General features: G+C 36.9%; 2 protein-coding genes across 2 annotated transcripts; both read right to left on the bottom strand.

Moving 5' to 3' along the window:
• Positions 1 to 2,436: 2,436 nt before the first annotated feature.
• LOC104096132 (uncharacterized) lies at positions 2,437 to 4,022 on the bottom strand. The gene is made up of 2 exons (XM_009602446.4): positions 3,606 to 4,022; positions 2,437 to 3,478 (listed from the first exon to the last, which is right to left on the bottom strand). The coding sequence occupies exons 1-2, from the start codon at positions 3,871 to 3,873 to the stop codon at positions 2,766 to 2,768; spliced, it is 981 nt and encodes a 326-aa protein (XP_009600741.1). The 5' UTR covers positions 3,874 to 4,022; the 3' UTR covers positions 2,437 to 2,765.
• An 8,454-nt stretch (positions 4,023 to 12,476) lies between these two features.
• Positions 12,477 to 15,054, bottom strand: LOC138910234 (uncharacterized). Its single transcript, XM_070201460.1, has 3 exons — positions 15,000 to 15,054; positions 14,077 to 14,892; positions 12,477 to 13,072 (listed from the first exon to the last, which is right to left on the bottom strand). The coding sequence occupies exons 1-3, from the start codon at positions 15,052 to 15,054 to the stop codon at positions 12,477 to 12,479; spliced, it is 1,467 nt and encodes a 488-aa protein (XP_070057561.1).
• Between the last annotated feature and the right edge of the window lie 5,453 nt (positions 15,055 to 20,507).

The following is a 20,507-nucleotide window of genomic DNA, read 5'->3' as shown; positions in this document are numbered from 1 at the left end:
AGGCTGGGGGAGGAGCACAGACTCCCGCGGCCCGTACCCCACAGCAGCAGGTCCGGTTTGATCAGGTCCTAGAGGTTATATCGGTACAACCTGTTGCTCCGGTTCAACCCGTAGTTAGCGCAGCAGCATCTGAGGAGGAGCAGCTTAGGCTCGACAGGTTCAAAAAGTATCACCCTCCTACTTTCAGTGGATTGGCTTCAAAGGACGCACATGGTTTTCTTGGGGAGTGCCACCGTATTCTCCGCACTATGGGTATTGTGGAGACGAGTAGGGTTGCTTTTACTATGTTCCAGCTAAAGGGAGTGGCATATCAATGGTGACGAGCATTCGAGGTGGGTAGCCCAGCTGAGGCAGCTTCACTTACATGGGATTGGCTTTCAGAGTTTTTCTTGAGAGAGTTTGTTCCTCAGACCCTTCGGGATGCATGGCGGGCAGAGTTTGAGCTGCTGCGCCAGGGTACTATCACAGTGTCGGAGTATGCTATCTGGTTTAATGATTTGTCCAGGCATGCACCTGTCTTGGTTTCTACAGTCAGGGAGCGAGTCCGTCGATTTATCGAGGGGCTCAACTATGGTATTAGGTTCAGCATGGCTCGAAAGTTGGAGGCAGATACCCCATGTCAGCAGATGGTAGAGATTGCTCGGAGGTTGGAGAGTACGTGGGGCCGTAAGAGAGATGATAGAGAGGCAAAGAGGTCTCGTGGTACGGGAGGATTTAGTGGCGGTCACACTGCAGCTACAGCCCATCATGGTAGGGGCTATGTGAGGCGTCCAGTTTATTCAACACTTCCAGCTTCTAGTGGTGCTCCGGTTGTTCCGAGGTCTTAGGTTGCACACTTTGATCAGCCACTTTCTAGTGCACCTCTAGCACGGGGTGCCTTCAGCGGTCAGTCTAGCCAACCAGGCCCGAGCCAGTCCCAGCTGCCATTCCCACTGAGAGCTTGCTTTGAGTTTGGCGATACCCGCTATATGGTTAGAGACTGCCCCTGATTCAGGAGGGTACGCCTTCCCATATTACTCAGGCTCCACGGATTCAGTCAGGTCCGCAGACTTCCCAGGCCATGTTTGCTGCCCCAGTTTCCGCTTCACCCACTTAGCCAGCTAGGGGTGGGGGACGCGCGGGTAGAGGTCGCCCTAGAGGGGAGGTCATGCCAGATTCTATGCTTTTCCGGGTAGGATAGAGGCATTTGCTTCAGCTTCTATCATTACAGGTATAGTTCCGGTTTGCCATAGAGATGCATCAGTCTTATTTGATTTGGGATCCACTTATTCATATGTATCATCTTACTTTGGTCCATATTTGGATGTATCTCATGATTCGTTGAGTTCTCCTATTTATGTGTCCATACCAATGAGAGACTCTAATATTGTGGACCCGCTCCACGCCCGCATGCCTCGGAGTAACCTTTCCTATCTTACTTCCTGCTGTATTTCTTTCAGACAGATATGTATTAGATATTCTAGAATCATTCTATAAAGCTTATGACTCACTTCCACCAGTTTTGGGGTGCGTATTGATGAGATTCTGTTTTTAGAAGGTTTTTATCAGTTATTCAGTTTTGTTTTTGGTACCTTGTTAATTATATTCTATTCAATTGTTAGCAAATGTTAGGCTTACCTAGTCGTAGAGACTATGCGCCATCACGATATCTTACAGAGGAAAATTGGGGTCATGACAAGAATGAAGCTTGACTTACCTATGGAGCTTCATTGTGACAACAAAACAGCCTTACAAATTGCATCTAACCCAATGTGTCATGAGCACACGAAACATATAAAAATTGATTGCTATTTTCTTAGAGAAAAATTGCAACAAGTGTTTATTAAAACAACACACGTCCCAAGCAGGAACCAAACTGTAGACATACTGGCTAAAGCACTTGGAAAGTAATTGCACAGTGAAATAGTTTGCAAGTTGGGGATGATAAACATTTTCTCACCACCCAACTTGAGGGAAGTTGTAGAAATTGATCATAGCAGTGGTTGTTGTGCATAGGCGGTTGTAGTTGTACAAAGTTAATTGTAAAGAGAGTTAGTTGGTTAGTTAATTAATTGTATAAGTTGAGGTATAATAGTAATATTATAAATAGTTCAAGGGGTACAAATATAACAACTAACTACTTCATTTTATACTTTCAGTAAAGGCAATACAGAGTAGTTATCTCTATATGCGATTGTTTTTCTTTCCACTCAAACTCAGAATCAGCTTCCCTCTCAACAACATAAATACCATTAGCTTATTTGAGGGTTTTGGATTGGTGAGAGGTGATAAGGGTTGAGCAATTTATCAATTTTCTTAATGCTTCAGCATTTGTTATTCAAAGAAAAATGAAATCAGAGAAAATACATTTGTCACTTTAAAATAATTCTTTCCACAACCTCATGAAACAAAATCGAATTTGGAAAAACAATAGCATAAATAGAGACAATTAAGCAATTATCATAAGAGAATAATTTCAAAGTCCTTCACTAAAATACATCCTGAGATATACATTGGTCAATGAAACAACAAAACACAAACACATCGAAAATTGAAATTCTTCTTTTAAAAAAGCAGACTATATACAAGTAGGAGTGCGGGTCAGCACTCCCCGAGAATCAAATACCAAAAGCTCGATTCTTCAGAGTTCATAATACCAGCACAAACTCAGATAATTAAGAAATCCAAACATCAGAAAATATAATTAATTACATATGAAGAAAATGTAAGTAAATAAAATAAAAAAACCAGAAGAACATTGATCTTGAAGTAAATTATGGATTTAATCACCTTTTCCAGCTTCGACTTCTAGTTAATTGATCTCTAACACCACCCACAACCCATGTCTCCTTTGCTATATCAGCTGATAATTTGTGGAAATCACTCCCACATCTCATTACCACTAAGCTTTCATTTTTCCTCTTGTTTTCCATTTCTTCCAAAGCTAAAGTTGCTTTCTTTTCTTCTTCATTAATGCCTTCTTCTTCTTCTTCTTCTTCTTCTTCTTCTTCTTCTTCTTCTTCTTCTTCTTCTACAAGCCAGTTTTTTGGTGGAGCAGAACGACATCGCATAAGTAAAAGTGCATTAGGTGGTGGTGCACAATTAGGAACATCATTATTATCATCATTTGAGTTATCTTTCTCTGTTTTCTGATTCTCATCTTGCAAAACCATGAACCATTTGGAAAATACAGTTCTTGAATTTTCTTCATTATCTTCTTCATCCTTTATCTCTCTTCCCACTACGTAATTTTCTTCTTCGTCGTCGTCTTCGTCAGAAGTGATGTCATGAGCTGTTGTTGGAAATGAACCGAAGCAACGAAACTCAAACCTTATATTACGAAGGCAAGTCAAGAATTGCATTACATCTTTTTTTATTCCAATTGCTTCCATCCAATTCTTCTTTTGCGCCTTTCTGTTGTGTAGCTTCTCAATTTCTTCCATCACTGATTGCCAATTTTTGCATGAGCTCCCTGGCTTTGGCCTTACCTTTATCTGCCCTGCATACATACAAAGGCGAATCTAGAATTTAATCTCTATGATTTAGAACATTAACTTATACTACTAAATTTCAAGATTTTTGTAAACATATATCTATGATCTAAATAAAAAGCGTACGTTCAATACCTGCACAAGTGACTTTTGGTGACGTGGGCTCTGAAATTATCTCTGAATTCTTGGATTTAGACCAAAGAAGAGGACTAGATTGGGCTGCACCCCCACCAATTCTGGTGCTAATTTTCTTGAGGTCATGATTTTGGTGGCGTTTAATGGAATCTGAAGGTCTTACTGGGCTACATATTGGTTTTGGCATAAGGGATAAATGTGCTCTAGATGGAAAACAAACTAAAAGATCTGCTGATGGAGGTCCTTTCCCTTTTCTACTATTTTTCATGTTTAATCTATTTAGCTCTCTTTCTTCGTTTCTCTTCTTCTTCTTCTACTTCTTGAATGCTGTTTTGAGTTTTTAAAATACAGATATTGAGGTTTGAACAACTGTAGGAAGAGTGAGTTTTTAAAAGAAAACAAAGAGGGGAGGCAAAGGCAGTTGGACAGCTTTCTTTAGTTACTTTTTGTTGATGTGCTGCTCCCTTTTTACCATATGTTAGATGGTGCATTTTTTCTAATTATCCTCCTTTTTGCATTCTCTGTCAAATGGGGTCACAAGTGTGACCTTCCCTTTTCTTCTTTCTTTCTTAATTCTTAGCTAGCTTCTACTTTTTCTCCAACCCCTTTTGCCTAACAAACTTAATTAAAATAAAGAAAGAAGCATAATATTATTAAAAAGGAAAAAAGAAAAGTAGTTCAAAAAGGATAAAGAAAAGAAAAAGTTTAGATGCCCACGAGCTTTGTTTCATGATCCAATCATATCATCAACTTGTGAGACCATGCCAGCCAGCTTAGGCAAAGCTCATGCTATAGAGCTATTGGCCACAAATTAAATCAACCAAAAATATGCATATACCAAAGTTCCTTCGGTTGGAATAAGTCAATTTTTGACTTGGAGGAATATATTAGGAGATTAGCTATATTGGTAGAGATTTTTGAAGAAATAACATACTTTGTGCATTTCAATTTATGTGCAACACTATTCTATATTTAGTACCGGTAACTCTTGAATTCCAACATGTCCATTTTACCCTTAATTAAACTCCCTTGTAGGAATGGCATGGATGTCATAGTTTACACCACAAGAGTCAAAGGGTATATTTGCATGTTATATACGTATATTTTAAGATCACAAAATTCAAAAAAATTATTTATATTCTTATATTTCCTGTCTAGTCAACTAATAGCATGTTTGAAAAATACTTTTGAGTAGCAATTAGTGTTTGGCCAAATTTTTAAAAAGTGTTTCTAAGTGTATTTTTCTCAAAAGTGTTTTTTATTTTTAAAAATGCATTTGGATAGAAGTTACTTTTTTCTACTTCTCAAAAAATACTTTTACTTCTCAAAAAATATTTTTACTTCTCCTCAAAAACACTTTTATCTTCCAAAATCTTGGCCAAACACCTTAATTTTAGAAAAATAAAACATTAAAGAAGTTTTGACCAAACAGGTTATAAGACATATAGAATTAAATGGAGAAAGTACTTTTTTCTTATTTCTCTCTATGGATATCATGTTTATTTCTACCTTTTTGTTTTCCTTTTAAAATTTCAGAGGCCCTGGAACAGAGAAGAGAGAGACACCGAAAAATCAAGAAAATAGTAGGAGCTATAAAGTAATCTATGAACATGTCATATTGCTAAGAGAAATGTAATTGATGTGCACTACTCACTAGGACATCTTAGTCCTTGGCCCTCTTTGCCCAGTTATTACAACCGAGGGCCTAAACTAGCCCTATGATTTATAAAATTCCTGCGTCTATTTATCCGTCCGAAAAAATTTTATTAACAAAAATAGTCACTTCTAGCGAAAGAATTGATGGGTCTTTAATTAACGACGTGGCAATTTCTAATTGGTCCACGTGGCATTATTGACCAAGAATCAAACATGTGTCTTATTTTTACCCATTTACCTGGTCCGACCCTATGGATTGTTACCTGGGTCAAAAAAAATGCCCTCTTTCCCCCTTTTCTTCTTCCGGTCTTAAAATGAAAATTAACAACAATGGTAGCTTCCTTCGATTCACTCTCCTTTATTATTTTCAGTTCACTTCACAAATCACCTTCCCACCAGCACCGTCACCGCTGCGATCCCTCTTCTCTCTCTTCTCTTCAATCCCTCCCTTTCCTCCAAAATCCCTACTCTCCCTTCCAGCTCCCTTTACATCACAAGCTCAGCTACTGATTTCCAAATTTTTAATAAATAACATCAAAATCTTCGGATCTCCAATTTACGGTGACGAGTATGTCGTCGTTTTTGCAATAGAAAATTTCTTCAGCCAAAATTTCACCCACCAGAATTCAAATCGAAACTTGAATTTCAAGTCGAGTCCTCAGTGTATCACCAACAATTATTTTTGAGGCATTAAATGCCGTGTGTGTTTTACTAAAGTGATTTGAATGAGTTGAATAAGAATCGGACTGAGTTTGGAAATTACGTAATGGGCTTAGTTTGAATATTATAAAGGTTAAGGATGTTGAGTTTGTTAATGGGATTGAAATTGCTATCCAGTTTTTTTGTCTTATAATGAATGGCTTGTGGTTCATAGGTGTGATTCTATTGCCTACTGAGATTGATGATGAAATGGGTGAGAATTTTAGGAAAGTTGAGAATAATAATGCAATCAAATTTGATATTTCTATGGTTTGATTTTCGGGTCAAAAAGGTTACATTAACCCAGCTTATTGTTAATTTATGCCGTAAGGTCGGATCAGGTAAATGGGTAAAAAAGACCCATGTTTGATTTTTGGTCAATAATGCTACGTGGTCCGGTTAAAAATAGTCACGTCATTTAATAAAAGACCCATCAATTCTGCCCTCAGACGCGAGGGTATTTTTGTTAATAGAATTAACATTGTGTGCTTTTTCGAACGGAGTATATTTATAAACCATTTAGCAAACCATAAAAATATTTTAGGCCCTTTTCCGTTACAACAATGCTAGGGGAGGCATATCTTCGTAGTGACACTTTAGTAATAATAGAACGAGCTTCTAAATTCTGACAAGTTAATGGTATTTAGAGTACTATTTTGGACAAAGGTTTCATATCACAACATAGGCCAGAGTTTAGAAAAATATATAGGCAAAAATAACAATTGTAATAACCTTTTAAGCAAATGACTAAAGCAAAACATGAACCCGAGGGCATGATGGACAATAATATTTGGTCGATCGCTTTGTACCTCTTGTGGTATGTCACACACTACAAATTAAAGAAGCCATGTATGGAATATAGAAATTTTTTGTTTGAGGTTTGAAGTTTCGTTTGCTGCATACTCATAACTCAACATAGAAAATACATTCTCGATTGATTGAGTTTAACGTCTATACACTAGTAGTGTGTTGTTTCACTATAATCGTCAAAAACATAATTGTAAGCAATCGTTCAAAATAAGTAAAATAAACAACTGGGACAATCAAAACATATCTTATTCACATAACAAAAATTTAAGACAAGCATATAGAGTTAGCAAGATGGTCAATTGTAAAGAGCAATTCGATCCAATAGATGGCATCTAGCTCATTCCCCAAACTTTACCATGTATTCTTTTTTTCTTTTAACGGTTGTTCTTTAATTAATAAATCGAAATGAGGGGACGTCATGGCGCAGCTAAAAAAATTCATTTTCTTTGCTATTCCGAAAAGCTACACTATCTTTTTGTGTTGAGATTTAGAAAAAGCATGGGGCCAAACAAAAAAGATAGCCTATATAAAGTTGTGTCAAATATAATGCAGGACATGAAGTTTCCAAAGTGGGGGGTGGAGTCAAGTGTATTTTATAAGTGAGAACATGTATGGTTGGCAGAAGATTTGTGTGGATATATACAAGTCATGAAGAAGTTGAGTCATGAAGAAGTGTTCCCACGGAAAGGAAAACCCCTAGATTCGTTCTATCTCATTATGACATGACTTATGAGGGAGTATTTCAAAGTGGATCATCTTTTAGAGCTTCTAGTTTCTCTGAAAACTATGTGGGTACGAAATCATGTTGAAGGGGTGGCAAACATACGGGTCGGGTCGGATATGAGCGGGTCGAAAACGGGTAATTCAAAAAAGGATAAATTATTCGACCCGACCCGTATTTGAGACGGATAAAAACGGGTTATCCGGCGGATAATATGGATATCCATATTATCCATGGCTTCTTGAATATGATCACTTATAGGAGAATTTCTAGTCTCCCAAACTTGAGGAACCCCTAATTTGAGGCTTTACAAATGTAAAAGTTAAACACATTAGTTATCCATTGGTTATCCATTTGGTTAACCATTTTCTAAGCGGATAATATGATTCTTAACAATATTCGACCCGTTTTTAAAAAGTTCATTATGTAATCCATTTTTTAATGAATAATATGGGCGGATAACTATTTTTTTTTAACCATTTTACCACATCTATGTTAAACTAATTCGGAAAGAATTTGAGCATTCAATCCAATACCTTACGGTAATGGGTGGAGTAACCGAGGATCATTTAAATCCTTTTGGAAATTCTTACGCAACTAATCAGGGACAAGTGCGCTAACACCAATTGTTCGAGCGCTAATGCCTTCAGAGGCATATGCATGTTGTTGCATGCGGTGTCACGGGATACTACTTCGTCAATTTTTTTATTAAATATGTATAAGAAAAATAAAAATATTGAGGATAAATATAAAAAAGAATACCGCTTATCATTATAGTGATTTGTTCATTAATCTACTTTATGACACTGCTAATAAAATATTCTGCGTAAGCCACTAAATGCCTTATAATGAGCTTAAGGGTGCACCAAAACTATATAGTACTTAATATTTACTTGTTCCTGTATGCCCAACTTGAATGAGCTAGTGATTCAAAATCTAGCTTCCCCTCTTTTTTAAAATCTAGTTAAAGAATTAAAATTAAATCTTGATCATTTTCGTCCTAATTTCAATATGTTTTAACTATTTTGAACGAGAATCGAGTTTAAGTCATCAAAGTTATAAATAAACTTTGCCCACATATAGTTTTATAGAGTTTACCTGACATACTAGTTCTAAAACCTTTTTTCTTCTTTTTTATCTCTCTTTTTTTGTTGTTTTTTTTTCGGGGGGGGGGGGGGGGGGATGTTAAGTTGATTATTTGCAGGAATCGAAAGGAATGAAGAAGAAGAAAACCCTAGGTCGGGTGAGAAGAGAGAGAGAGAAAGAAGAATGTTTTATTTCATCATCTATGTAAATGATTCTATACAAAATGATTAAAAATTGCCCGTGCTATCTAAAATTGGGCCTAATATACTAATATAAAATACAAGTACAATTGAAATGGGTCGGTTGTACATATTGCGCCCAGTACTACTTATCAGCCATTGGACATCTTCACGTGTGCTCCATTTATCTCAATACCCCCACTCAAGTTTGAGAGTGTTGACACCCCAAGCTTGCCAAGAAGATGGTGATGAGTGGTACCTGGAAGGGACTTAGTGAGAATGTTAGCAAGTTGAGTAGAAAAAGAAACATGATGTAAAGTGATGAGACCAGATTATAAGTTATCCCGAACATAGTGGCAATCAACTTCAATGTGTTTAGTGCATTCATGAAATACTGGGTTCTTGGATATATGCAGAGCAGCTTGGCTATCACAGTACACAGGAATAGGGCTAAAAATAACCAACCCAAGATCAGCCAGCAGTGGAACAATCTATGAAATCTCAGCAACCACTTTGTGTAGAGCTCTATACTCTGCCTCAGCAGATGAGAGAGATATAATAGGTTATTTCTTACTTTTTCAAGAGATAGGACATCCCCTCTAAGGTAATGTAATACCTAGTAACAGACCTTCGAGTCTGGGCACAAGTGGCTTGGTCAGAATCAGACTAAGCTAGGAGAGAAAAATCAGTAGACTTTGGAAAGAAAATACCCAAATTAGGAGCATTCAGCAGATACCTCAAAATATGTATACCAGCCAGCATGTGAGGAACTTGAGGAGCTTGAAGAAACTGACTAAGGTGTTGGACTGAGTATGGAATATCAGGCTTTGTATGGCATAAGAAATTGAGCTTGCCCACAATTCTTCTGTAGATGCTAGGATCAAAAAGAGAATGTAACGACTCAGTCGGTCATTTTGAGAGTTGTAGCTCTTTTCCTCCATTTACTGCTCATTTTGTACTTTATATCTGTTATGTGACTTGCCAGGGTAGCCGATTTGGGTCCGGAGAGATTTCAGAATGAAATGAGATACTTAGTCTCAAGGTTGAAAACTTAAGTTGAAATAATTGACTGGATATTGATCTATGAGTAAGCGACTCTGGAATAGAGTATTGATGGTTCTGTAAGCTCTGTTGGGTGATTTTGGACTTAGGAATGTGTCCGAATTGTGATTTGGAGGTCCGTAGTAGAATTAGGCTTGAAATGGTGAAAGTTAAATTTTTAGAAAGTTTGATAGGGAGTGAACTTTTTGATATCGAGGTCTAATTTTGATTCTGAAAGTTAGAGTAGATCCGTAATGTCATTTGTGACTTGTGTGCAAAATTTGAGGTCAATCGGACGTGATTTGATAGGTTTCAGCATCGTTTGTAGAAGTTGGAATTCCTTAGTTTCAATAGGCTTTAATTGGGGTGCGATTCGTATTTTTGATATTGTTTGATGTGATTTGAGGGCTCGACTAAGTTCGTACCATATTTTAAAACTTGTTGGTATGGTTGGTTGAGGTCCCAGAGGGTCTCGGGTTGATTCTGTATGGTTAACGGATCAAAAGTTGAAGTTGAGAGATTTCTGAAGTTGGACCCTGCCGGAGTAACCGCACCTGCGGAGCTTTGATCCCAGGTGCGAACTCGCAGGTACGGGCTGGCTTGCGCAAGTACGAGTTTGAAGGGGTATGTGTAGGTGGCCGCAGGTGCGAGGGATTTGCCGCACATGTGTGACCGCATATGCGGCAGGGGGACCGCAGAAGCGCAATTAGGCAAGGGAGCTGGGTTCCGCATAAGCGAGTCCGTAGGAGCGGAGAGAGGAGGCGCAGGAGCGGAAAAAACCGCAGATGCGGGTGATTGGTCGCTTCTGTGATGCCGCAGAAGCGGTTAAGTTTCCGCAAAAGCAGAAGTGCTGGACAGAACACTTAAACACAAGGGTTCACGATTTTTCTTCATTTTAAACATTTTGAGCTCGGGTTTTGACGATTCTTGAGAGGATTTTTGAAGGGATTCTTGAGGTAAGTCCCTTGTGCTCATTTTCAATCAATAATCTTTCTTACCCATTGATTTTCCCACCTAGTTGGTGTGTATTTAAGGTGTAAACTGAGAGTTTGAGGCTGGGGATTTGGAGAGTTCGATTTGGGGATTTGGGTGACGATTTGGTGTCGGATTTTGATAAATTTGGTATGGTTGGACTCGTGGATGAATGGGCTTTCGGGTTTTGTAACTTTTTTTCGAATTTTGATATGTGGTCCCGAGGGCGGCTTTGAGTCGATTTTTGATTAATAACTTAGCATTTTCTTATGGAGTTGATTCCTTTAGCTCGTATTGATTATATCGAATTGTTTATGGCTATATTCGAGGCATTCGGAGGCCGTTTCGCGAGGCAAGGGTGTGTTGGAGTAGAGATTTAATCGGATTGAGGTAAGTAACAGTTCTAAATTTAGTTCTGAGGGTACGAAACCCCGTATTATGTGTCATGTATTTGGTTTTTAGGTGACGCACATGCTAGGTGACGGGCGTGTGGGCGTGCACCGTAAGAATTGTGGCTCGGCCAATTCCATGGAACTGTGTAGTTGAATAATCTGTTGTTATCCGTATATTTTCCACGTATTAGAGAAATAGAACTGCAAATCATGTTAGAAATCATGTTTAGACCATGTATTGACATTGTAGGGATCCACTGAGGTCGTGTACATGTTGAATTATCGTCTAAATTGCTGTTTTGTACTCAGTCACAGTTTTACTTACATATTATATCTCAGTCTCTATTGTTCATTATTGATGCATTATATCATTGTTGTTTGGGTTACTTATCATGATTTTAAGAGCCCGAGAGACTGGAGAGGTTGATAACTGAGTGAGACTGAGGGCCTGATTGTGAGGATATTTATGGGATCAGGTTACACGCTGCAACACGTTTCATTGATATATGCCATGATTGGCTTGTTATAGCGCTTGGGCTGAAGGAGCCCCTCCAGAATCTATACACACCCCTAGTGAGCACAGGTACCTACTGAGTGAGAGTGTTGAGTGTCGAGTGCTGAGAGACTAAGAGGAATGAGTGAATGTGAGGAATGAGTGATTGTGAGGTCGAAGTGAATGGGAAGACTGAGTGACTACTGCTCTTTGAGGATGCATTTGACTTCATTATTTTTGCACTTCAGCTGTCATATATCACTGTCTTGAAATTTTTGAGAGTTATTATCTTTTATTTCAGGTGAACTTGACATGAATTAACTGATTTGGCCGTAATTGTAGAACTTGAAAGCATGCCTACCTTCCTATGTTGAAATCACTGCAATTGAACTTTAACTATGAAGCTCGTCACTACTTTCAGTTCTTTATTTATTCTTGTTACTTACTGAGTTGGTAGTACTCACGCTACACCTTGCATTTCGTGTGTAGATCCAGGTATTTCCGGACACGACGGATGTTGATTCCATCGCACAGTTATCTTCTGGAGATTTCAAGGTACTGCCCGGCGTTTCGCAGACTTTGTCTATCCTTCCCTATCTTTTTGCTTATTGTATTTAGTTTCAGACTATCATAGATAGTATTTTCCAAGCTTGTGATGTATAGTAGCTCATGTACTCTATGACACCCTGATAGTTGGGAACTTCCTCGTTGTGTTTTGGGTTTCTATCCTGTTTATGAGAACTTTCATTATTTAAACTGCTTTAATTCATTTTCTTAAAAATGTTGGAAATATTGTGAAATGTCAGCTTACCTAGTACCACATTAGGCACCATCACGATAGTTTAGGATTTTGGGTCGTGACAGAGGCCATCCCATATCAGAGTATAGTTTGATAGAATGATCAAGAGGAGTACTGACAGGAGTGAAATGATCACAATGAAACTCCTCCAATAGATCAGATGTAAATTTATACTGACACATCAAGAAACCTTGGGGTTGTTTGATAATTTCCAAACCCAAGAAATAGTGAACACAACCTAAATCTTTGATTTTGAATGTAGCATCCAGAAAAACCTTAAGACTATCCAATTCTGAAATATCATCTCCTGCCAATAATATGTCATCTACATATACTGCTAAGACAGTTAGTGAACCTCCAGAAGACTTTGTAAATAGTGAATAATCATTTTTGCTGGAAATATAACCTCTGGAAGACAAGGCTTCAGACAATTTAGAGAACCACTGCCTTGAGGCCTGTATGAGCCCATATAGGGACTTCTTGAGTTTGCAAACTAGTGGAGAAGAGGAGGAAGAATGACCAGAAACCACTAAAACAAGAGGCATCCTCATGTAAACTTCTTCATGGAGATCACCATGAAGAAAGGCATTGTTAAAATTTAACTGATAAACAGTCCACCCTTTTTTAGTAGCAAAAGAAAGCAGGCACTTGATAGTGGTGAATTTAACAACTGGGAGAAGGTCTCATTATAATCTATCCCTTCTTTTTGTGTGTCACCCCTGATGACTAATCTGGCTTTGTATCTTTCAATAGTGCCATCATATTTTTGTTTAATCTTGTACACCCACTTACAAGGAATGGGTTTCTTGTGAGGAGGGAGAGGAACAATATCCCAAGTGTGGTTAGTTTAAAGAGCTTGGAACTCTTTTAGCATGGATTCTTGCCAAGCAGGATGGGAGGCAGCATGCTGATAATATTGTGGTTCCTGCAGCTGTAGCTCAGTAGTGAAAACCTTGGAATTTATAGAGACAGGGTTGGCAGGAAGAACAGAAGAACATACATAATCTGACAGGTAGGAAGGGGGTTGGAGACCCTGGTAGAATGCTTAACATGTAAGGTGTTAGGAGGTAAAACAGGACCATTGAGGTATAGTGGTTTGGTGTAAAATACCACTGTCAGCAAAGAAGGATATAGCCTCTGAACTAATACCTAATTCAAAAGCATTATTTGATCTAAAAGATTGGACAGAAGACTTGAAATGAACTTTGACCATCATAGTGAAAGCTTTGATTACATAAAGGGCATTGTCTTTGGAAGATAATAAGTGTGTCCAGGTGATTCTAGTAAAGTCATCTACCAAAGCGATAAAATATCTGAAACCATTATATGTATTAGTGTGGTAGGGTCCCCATATATCTATATGTTCTAACTGGAAAGGTACGGTCGAATGAATATGACTATCAGAGAAAGGTAGTCTTTGTTGCCTAGCCATAGGACAAATAGAACATACAAATAATTGTTTAGAAGACATTTGAGTAGATAAATATGAAATAAATTTCAGCTTGTGAAATGACATATGTCCTAACCTTTGATGCCAAAATAGATCTATTTTATTGATATTACTAGATGAGTTACAAGTAGAACAGGGAAAACAGGGGATAACATTTGTTGTAAATGAATTACAAGCAGTAGAACAAGAAACATTAAAAGGAAATGAAGGAGTAACCATATCATGTAGCAGAAAATAGAGCCCATGAGCAGCTTTACCAATTTCTAATGGCCTCTTCAGAGAAGGGCCATGTAAATAACAGGAGAAACTGGTAAAGATTGCTAGGCCTTTGAGTTGACAAAGGAGTTGATGTACTGCAATTAAATTGAATTGAAAAGAAGGAACTAAAAGAACATTGTGTAAAGTTATATCCTGCCTAAGATGCAGAGATCCAGTAGAAATAACTTTCAATTTATACTCATTTGGTAAGGTGATTAAGTAAGGAGAAACTAGAGGTTTAATATTGTGTAAAAACTGTTTGTGGGGGGTCATATGATTGGTGACACCTGAATCTAAAATCCAAGGAATTCTTCCTAACAGAGTAGACAAGGAATGCATAACAGAATTTATTGCAGGAAACTGATTTACAGGGAGATTGCACACACCTTCAAAGTTGGCAAAACCAATGTTTTCTCCAGGAGAAGTGGATTGAGGATAACCAAAAGAAAGATTTGCTTGTTGGAAGAGAGTCATGAGATGTTCATATTGCTCCTTGCTGAATCCATAAGCAAAGTCTGAAGAATTGTTGCTAGTGCCAGTAGCAGTCAAGTTTCTTGGAGAAGAATCCTCCACTTGAACACATGCAGCAGATCTCTTGGACTTAGTGAACTTGAAATCAGCTGGAAACCCATAGAGTCTATAGCATTTGTCTATATTATGCTCAGGCTTCTCGTAATATTTGCAAGTTACAGGAGAAGTAGACCTCTTAGACTCAAAATTTACCCTTCCCTCTGATTAGATGGACTATTGGTGGAAGAAGAGATGCCAGATGAAACAGAGAATGAGGCTGTTGAATCAGCTGAAAACCCAAGAGCTATGGACTAAGCTTCTTTTTTACTTTCATCTTGTTGTAAAAGTGAATAAGCTTTGCTGATGGTTGGATAAGGGAACATCATTAAAATGCTACTTTTGATTATGGAGTAGGACTCATTTAACCCACTGAGAAACTGAAATAGGTGTTGGTCCTCAATGAATTTAGGAAGTGCACCACATGAACATGTTGGGCCAACATAGGCAGAATTGAGTTCATCCTAGAGACTCCTCATTCTGATAAAGTAGCTAGGTATATCAGATGTCCCTGGAGAGGTACTATTAATTTTTCTCTGAATTTGAATATACTTGGAACCATTTAACTGACCATACCTATTATTTATTGAATATGAGATTTATTGAAACAGAAGAATTTAATTTGATTAATTCTTTAACGCAAGAATGAATAAACAAGATATTGTAGTAGTAGTAGTATATAACAATAATTTGGGTGGGACTTCAACTTAAAATTTAGTCAGACGCCGCTTGATGTGGTTATAAAGCGATGTTATAACACTTTCAACTACTTCTCAAGCACAAAATGTTAATTAATTCGTGGAAATTAGTCGTCAGGTCTATTTAGGTGAAAATTCACACAAGACGACGACAACAACAACAACAATAACAACCCAGTATAATTCCACTAGTGGGGTATAAGGAGGGTAGTGTGTACGCAGACCTTACCCTTATCCTGGGGTAGAGAGGCTGTTTCCGATAGACCCTCGGCTCCCTCCCTCCAAGAACTCCCCACCTTCCTCTTGAGGTGACTCAAACTCACAACCTCTTGGTTGAAAATTCACACAAGAAGATTGTAAAATCTAATTGGCAAATTCCTAGCTAGATTTATTGTTGCTTGGATGAATGAGTGTCTTAATAAGTACTCCCTCCGGTCAATTTTAATTGATTGTTTAGTTTTTTTTATGGTCCACAATATTTAATTTTTTAAAATATCAAGAAGGAATTAACTTCTTTTTTCTAAGGTTGCTCTTGGAGTAACGAGCTTATGAGTATTTGTTATATTTCTAATAAGCATATTAAGGTTAATATGATTAATTCCATTATTAATTAATATTAAAAGGTGCATTCTTTAATATGTGGGTAAACAATTAAAAAGATCAATTAAAGTAGACCGGAGCACCCAAAAAAAGTAATTTAAAATTCGGAACCTGTTGAGTATGATAGCAAAAGAAGGATGAAAGAAATGATTCATCATGATGCAACCCATTGGTGACAAATGATTTATTGGTGTCTTATGGCCAAATTCCATTCATCAAGTTTCAAGATTTATACTGTGCTACTATTGATATCTTTTGTTTGTTTTTAGAAAAAAGGATAGCTTTCTGATGATTGATGATCTTCCGCAGTTCTGCTAGTTTGGATGATTATTTTTATATTAACCAAATCACTTGCTAATTCTAAACAAATGAGTGCCTTTTTTGTGGTCCATCTAGAGGTGTTAACCGGACGGGCTGGTCCGGGCTGGACACAAAAACAAAAATAGCCCGTCCGGTTATTGTTCCGGGCTGGTAGTGAGCTGGATAAATGGGCTGGTACCGGGCTGAAAAATTTCGGTCTAATTAGGGCCCGTCCAGGTTCGGGCTTAACGGGTCCGGACCGAGTCGGGTTACTTATTTTTTTATTATTTTTGTATATTTTATTTTTCTTATTCAACGTTATTAATACTTAAGTGTTTACTAACTTTTAAGGCTTAGAATTAAATTTTAAACTTCAAAGTTTGAAATTTGAAATTTGAATTTTAAAATTTTAAAATTAAAATTTGAAAGTAAGTGGCTACAAAACATTATTTAATAATACCAATATGCAATATGTAAGGATCAAACTCCGAGGCTTTCGTTTTATATTTTCATTGAATAATAAATAATACTTCAGATTAATTTGCAAGTTCTATTTTGATTTTTTTTATTTTTGAACTTGCAAATTAAAAGTTTACAACAATTATAAAAAATAAGAAAGAGTACATCACATGCTTTGCATTATTTTTGTAAGTTCATCCATGTCAACATGAGGTTCTTGGTATCCGACATTGCTTGAATCGGAACCATAAACTATTGTATCTCCAATTTCTTCGTCCTCCGCTTCATCTACCTCTTCACGCCCTTTATTTCGCCGTTCTGATCTTATCCAATCTCTAAAGCACACTAGAATTTTCAAAGCGTTGCTGCCCAATAAATGACGAGTGTCTCCTAGTTGCTGCCTTGCTTGGCTAAATGCACTCTCTGATACGACCGTTGAAATCGACACATTTAGCACGTCTGGAGCCATGGCCAAAAGAACATGAAATTGATTTGAGTTACTCCTCCACCAACCCAGCAGTAGAAATTCCTTTGTGCGGGGCTTTGGTGACTTTTTCAAGAAGAATTGTAGTTCATCAATGTTCCTGCTACTGATTTGTTGATGCTCTCCTAGTGTAGACCAAGTTAAATAATTTTAAACACCATCATTATCCTCCAAAGCACCAGATGCAGATGTTGAAACTGAACTTGAAGGAATATTTGCATCTACAGCAGCAGAAGCATCAACAATGTTAGCATAATAATTATATAAAATTTGTAAATATTTGTGTAGATTAGAAATACAAGTTTCAACATCAAAGGTTTCAGTTGGTCCAATATCTATATAAACATATAAAGCAGTGATTAATTAGCGACAAGTGGCCATTTTGATAGAAGGGTTTTAAATAGCACCAATTAGGTAAATAGGGGGAATTAGGTAGAAATATTTCTTAAATTTATCTAGTATAGATTCAACAACAGAAGAATATCCTTCTTTCTTCTTCAAATTATGGAGTAAAAGAGAAATTCCACCAATATGAACTAAACCATTTGCAATAGTAGGATAATAAGCTCCAGAAAACTCAAGTGTAGCCACATAAAATTTTTGTAAAAATTTTACGACATCTTCAATAACATCCCAAGTTCTAGACGTTAACAACTTCAGTTATAGGATCGGTACAATGAGAATTAGCAACTTCAGTTATAGGCATTTTATATTTATGACAACATCTTAAGAACAAATAAGTATAATTTCACCTAGTAACTATTTCTTCAGGCATGAGTCTTGATTTTAGTCCATACTGTACATATTTTTTCTTAAATGCATTTAATCTAGCACTTCTATTATTTCCTTAAATTACACCAATAACTCTTCTAACTAAAGTGATCTCATTTCTAAATAATTCAAGGCCACTCTTCACAATTAAATTATAAATATGACATGCACACCTAACAAGAAATATTTCAAGAAGTAGTGGGTCTAGATGTAATTTTAATATTGTAATAGCAACACTGTTGTTAGAAGCATTATCAAATGACATACAAAAAACTTTTTCTGAAAGATTATAAAATATAGCAATTTCATGGATAGTATTACTTATAAATGCACCAGTATGACTTTGATATTCATCATATTTAAAAGCAATAATACGTTTTTGCATACAAAAATTACCATATATCCAATAGCATGTAACAGTCAAATAATCATTTTCATTAACAACACGACCAATATCAGAAGTAAGAGAAACTCTACAAGAAAGACTGGCGAACAAATAACGGATATATATCTGATATTGTCCAAAAAGCCGAAAGATATCATCTCTACAAGTACTTCTAGGAATACCTTTAAACAAAGGGTTATAAATTCTTTGAATATAAGTAACAAGATATGGTGAAGCAGCAAAACTAAAAGGTAAACAACCTAAAATAATTATTTTAGCTAATTCTTCCCGATCTTTCGCTATATCGTATTTATCCATTAAACCGCCAGTACCCGGGTTAAGTTTTTATTTCCCACCTTCCTCATCAGCACCCCATGTAATAGGATGGTTATCTACCATGTGCCTACGAAGTTGACCCGTTCCCTCTGCCTTACCTCCGATCTTATGTTTATAAACTTCCTTACAAATTTGACATCTTACATAATTTTTATCTTCTTCTAGTCTTTCAAAAAAAAGTCCAACACTTACTTCTTAATCTTCGATTCCTCTTAATATGGAGGGGAGGCCTACCTGTATAACCACGACCTCCACCCCTAGTATTTTGAGTTTGACTAGCATTACCAGGTATAGCTGGTGGTGGTTCAAGATTATCAGATAATTGAATATCATCTAAATTATCATCTATATCATAATTTTCTTGAAGTTTCTCATAATCTACATTTAAATTTTCAGGTGAACTTTCAGAAATATGTCTAAAGCTACTAGAAGAACCAGCACCACCTCTTAACTTTTTAGAAGCTTTACTCTTACTACTACTACCCCTACTAGTACACGCTTTTTTGGCCGCTCTAAATATATTCATTATATAAATTAAATTAAGATATTAAATTAATAATTCTAAATAATAAAATAAAAATATACACCAAAGAAGAGAAAGAGATGAAACGAGTGTACCGGGATTCCGGATGTCGCACTAAATTTGATATCAAACTTCAGTTGATACTTGATAGACTGATACTTGATATTTGATGATATTGAATATTGATACCACACTTCACTTGAATACTTGATATTAGTGACTAAAGTAAATATTTGATGAAACTTAAAATAATAAGTAATTGAGAATTTAAGAGCAATAAGCAATATTATCAAGAAATAATTGAGAGAGAATTAGAGTAGTAAGAGAGCAAATTGTGAGAAACAAATGAAGAGAGGGGGGCTATTTATAGTTTTTAAAAGGTTAAAATTATAAATTATCAATTATTGGAGGAGGGGGAGGAGGGGGGGCTATTTTCTAAAGGGGGTAGGCCGAAATGGCTATTGTTTGCCATTGCCCAACAGTCATTTTTGAATTTGACCGTTAGCATCGGTCAAAACATTAAAAAAAAATTAACAATGGTAACCGGGCTGGACCGGGCTGTAGCCCGATAAAAACCCGGTAAAGTGTAACGGAGGGCTAACCGGGATCCGGGGTACCGGTTACCAAAAAATATTCGTTCAAGCCCCCCTCCCCCCAACCCGTCCCACCCCCTAGCGTACCGGGTTGAACCGGGTCGAACCGAGCTGTTATTGGGCTGGCCCGACCCGATTAACAGGTCTAGGTCCATCCCTTTTAAATGTAAGTGCTTATACGCCTATTACCACCTTTATTCTTGAATTTCGCCTCGAATAGAATTGTTTCTGATGCTTGTAAAGTTCAAGCTTCAACAAAAAACATTATTGCACTTTCAGGGTGTTTAACTTTAAAAACGAATAACAATTGAATTTATATACGGTTTTAATGATATATAGATTAATTCAATACAAGTGAATGACGACGTTAGCTAATCAAATAAAAGATAAAGTAAGTAGCCAAACCAATGATGATAGTGAGTCCGAGCTCGGTTAAAGGCCTGACAAGGAACCTGCCTTCGGTTCCGAGCTAGCACTTATCAAAAACTTATGACCGAAAATAAGAACTTTGAATAACTTTCAGAAATAGAGAGAACATAAGTATATTAACTTGGTATGCGTGTTACAGAGTCCCTAATGAATAATTATCTTCCCCTTTATATGGTAGGGGAGTTTTACCATAGGTACAAT

Source organism: Nicotiana tomentosiformis, chromosome 4, assembly GCF_000390325.3.
Source record: "Nicotiana tomentosiformis chromosome 4, ASM39032v3, whole genome shotgun sequence".
Classification (NCBI taxonomy): domain Eukaryota; kingdom Viridiplantae; phylum Streptophyta; class Magnoliopsida; order Solanales; family Solanaceae; genus Nicotiana; species Nicotiana tomentosiformis.
The sequence above is the reverse complement of the archived record's forward strand: the minus strand, read 5'-3'. Positions and strand labels throughout refer to the sequence as shown.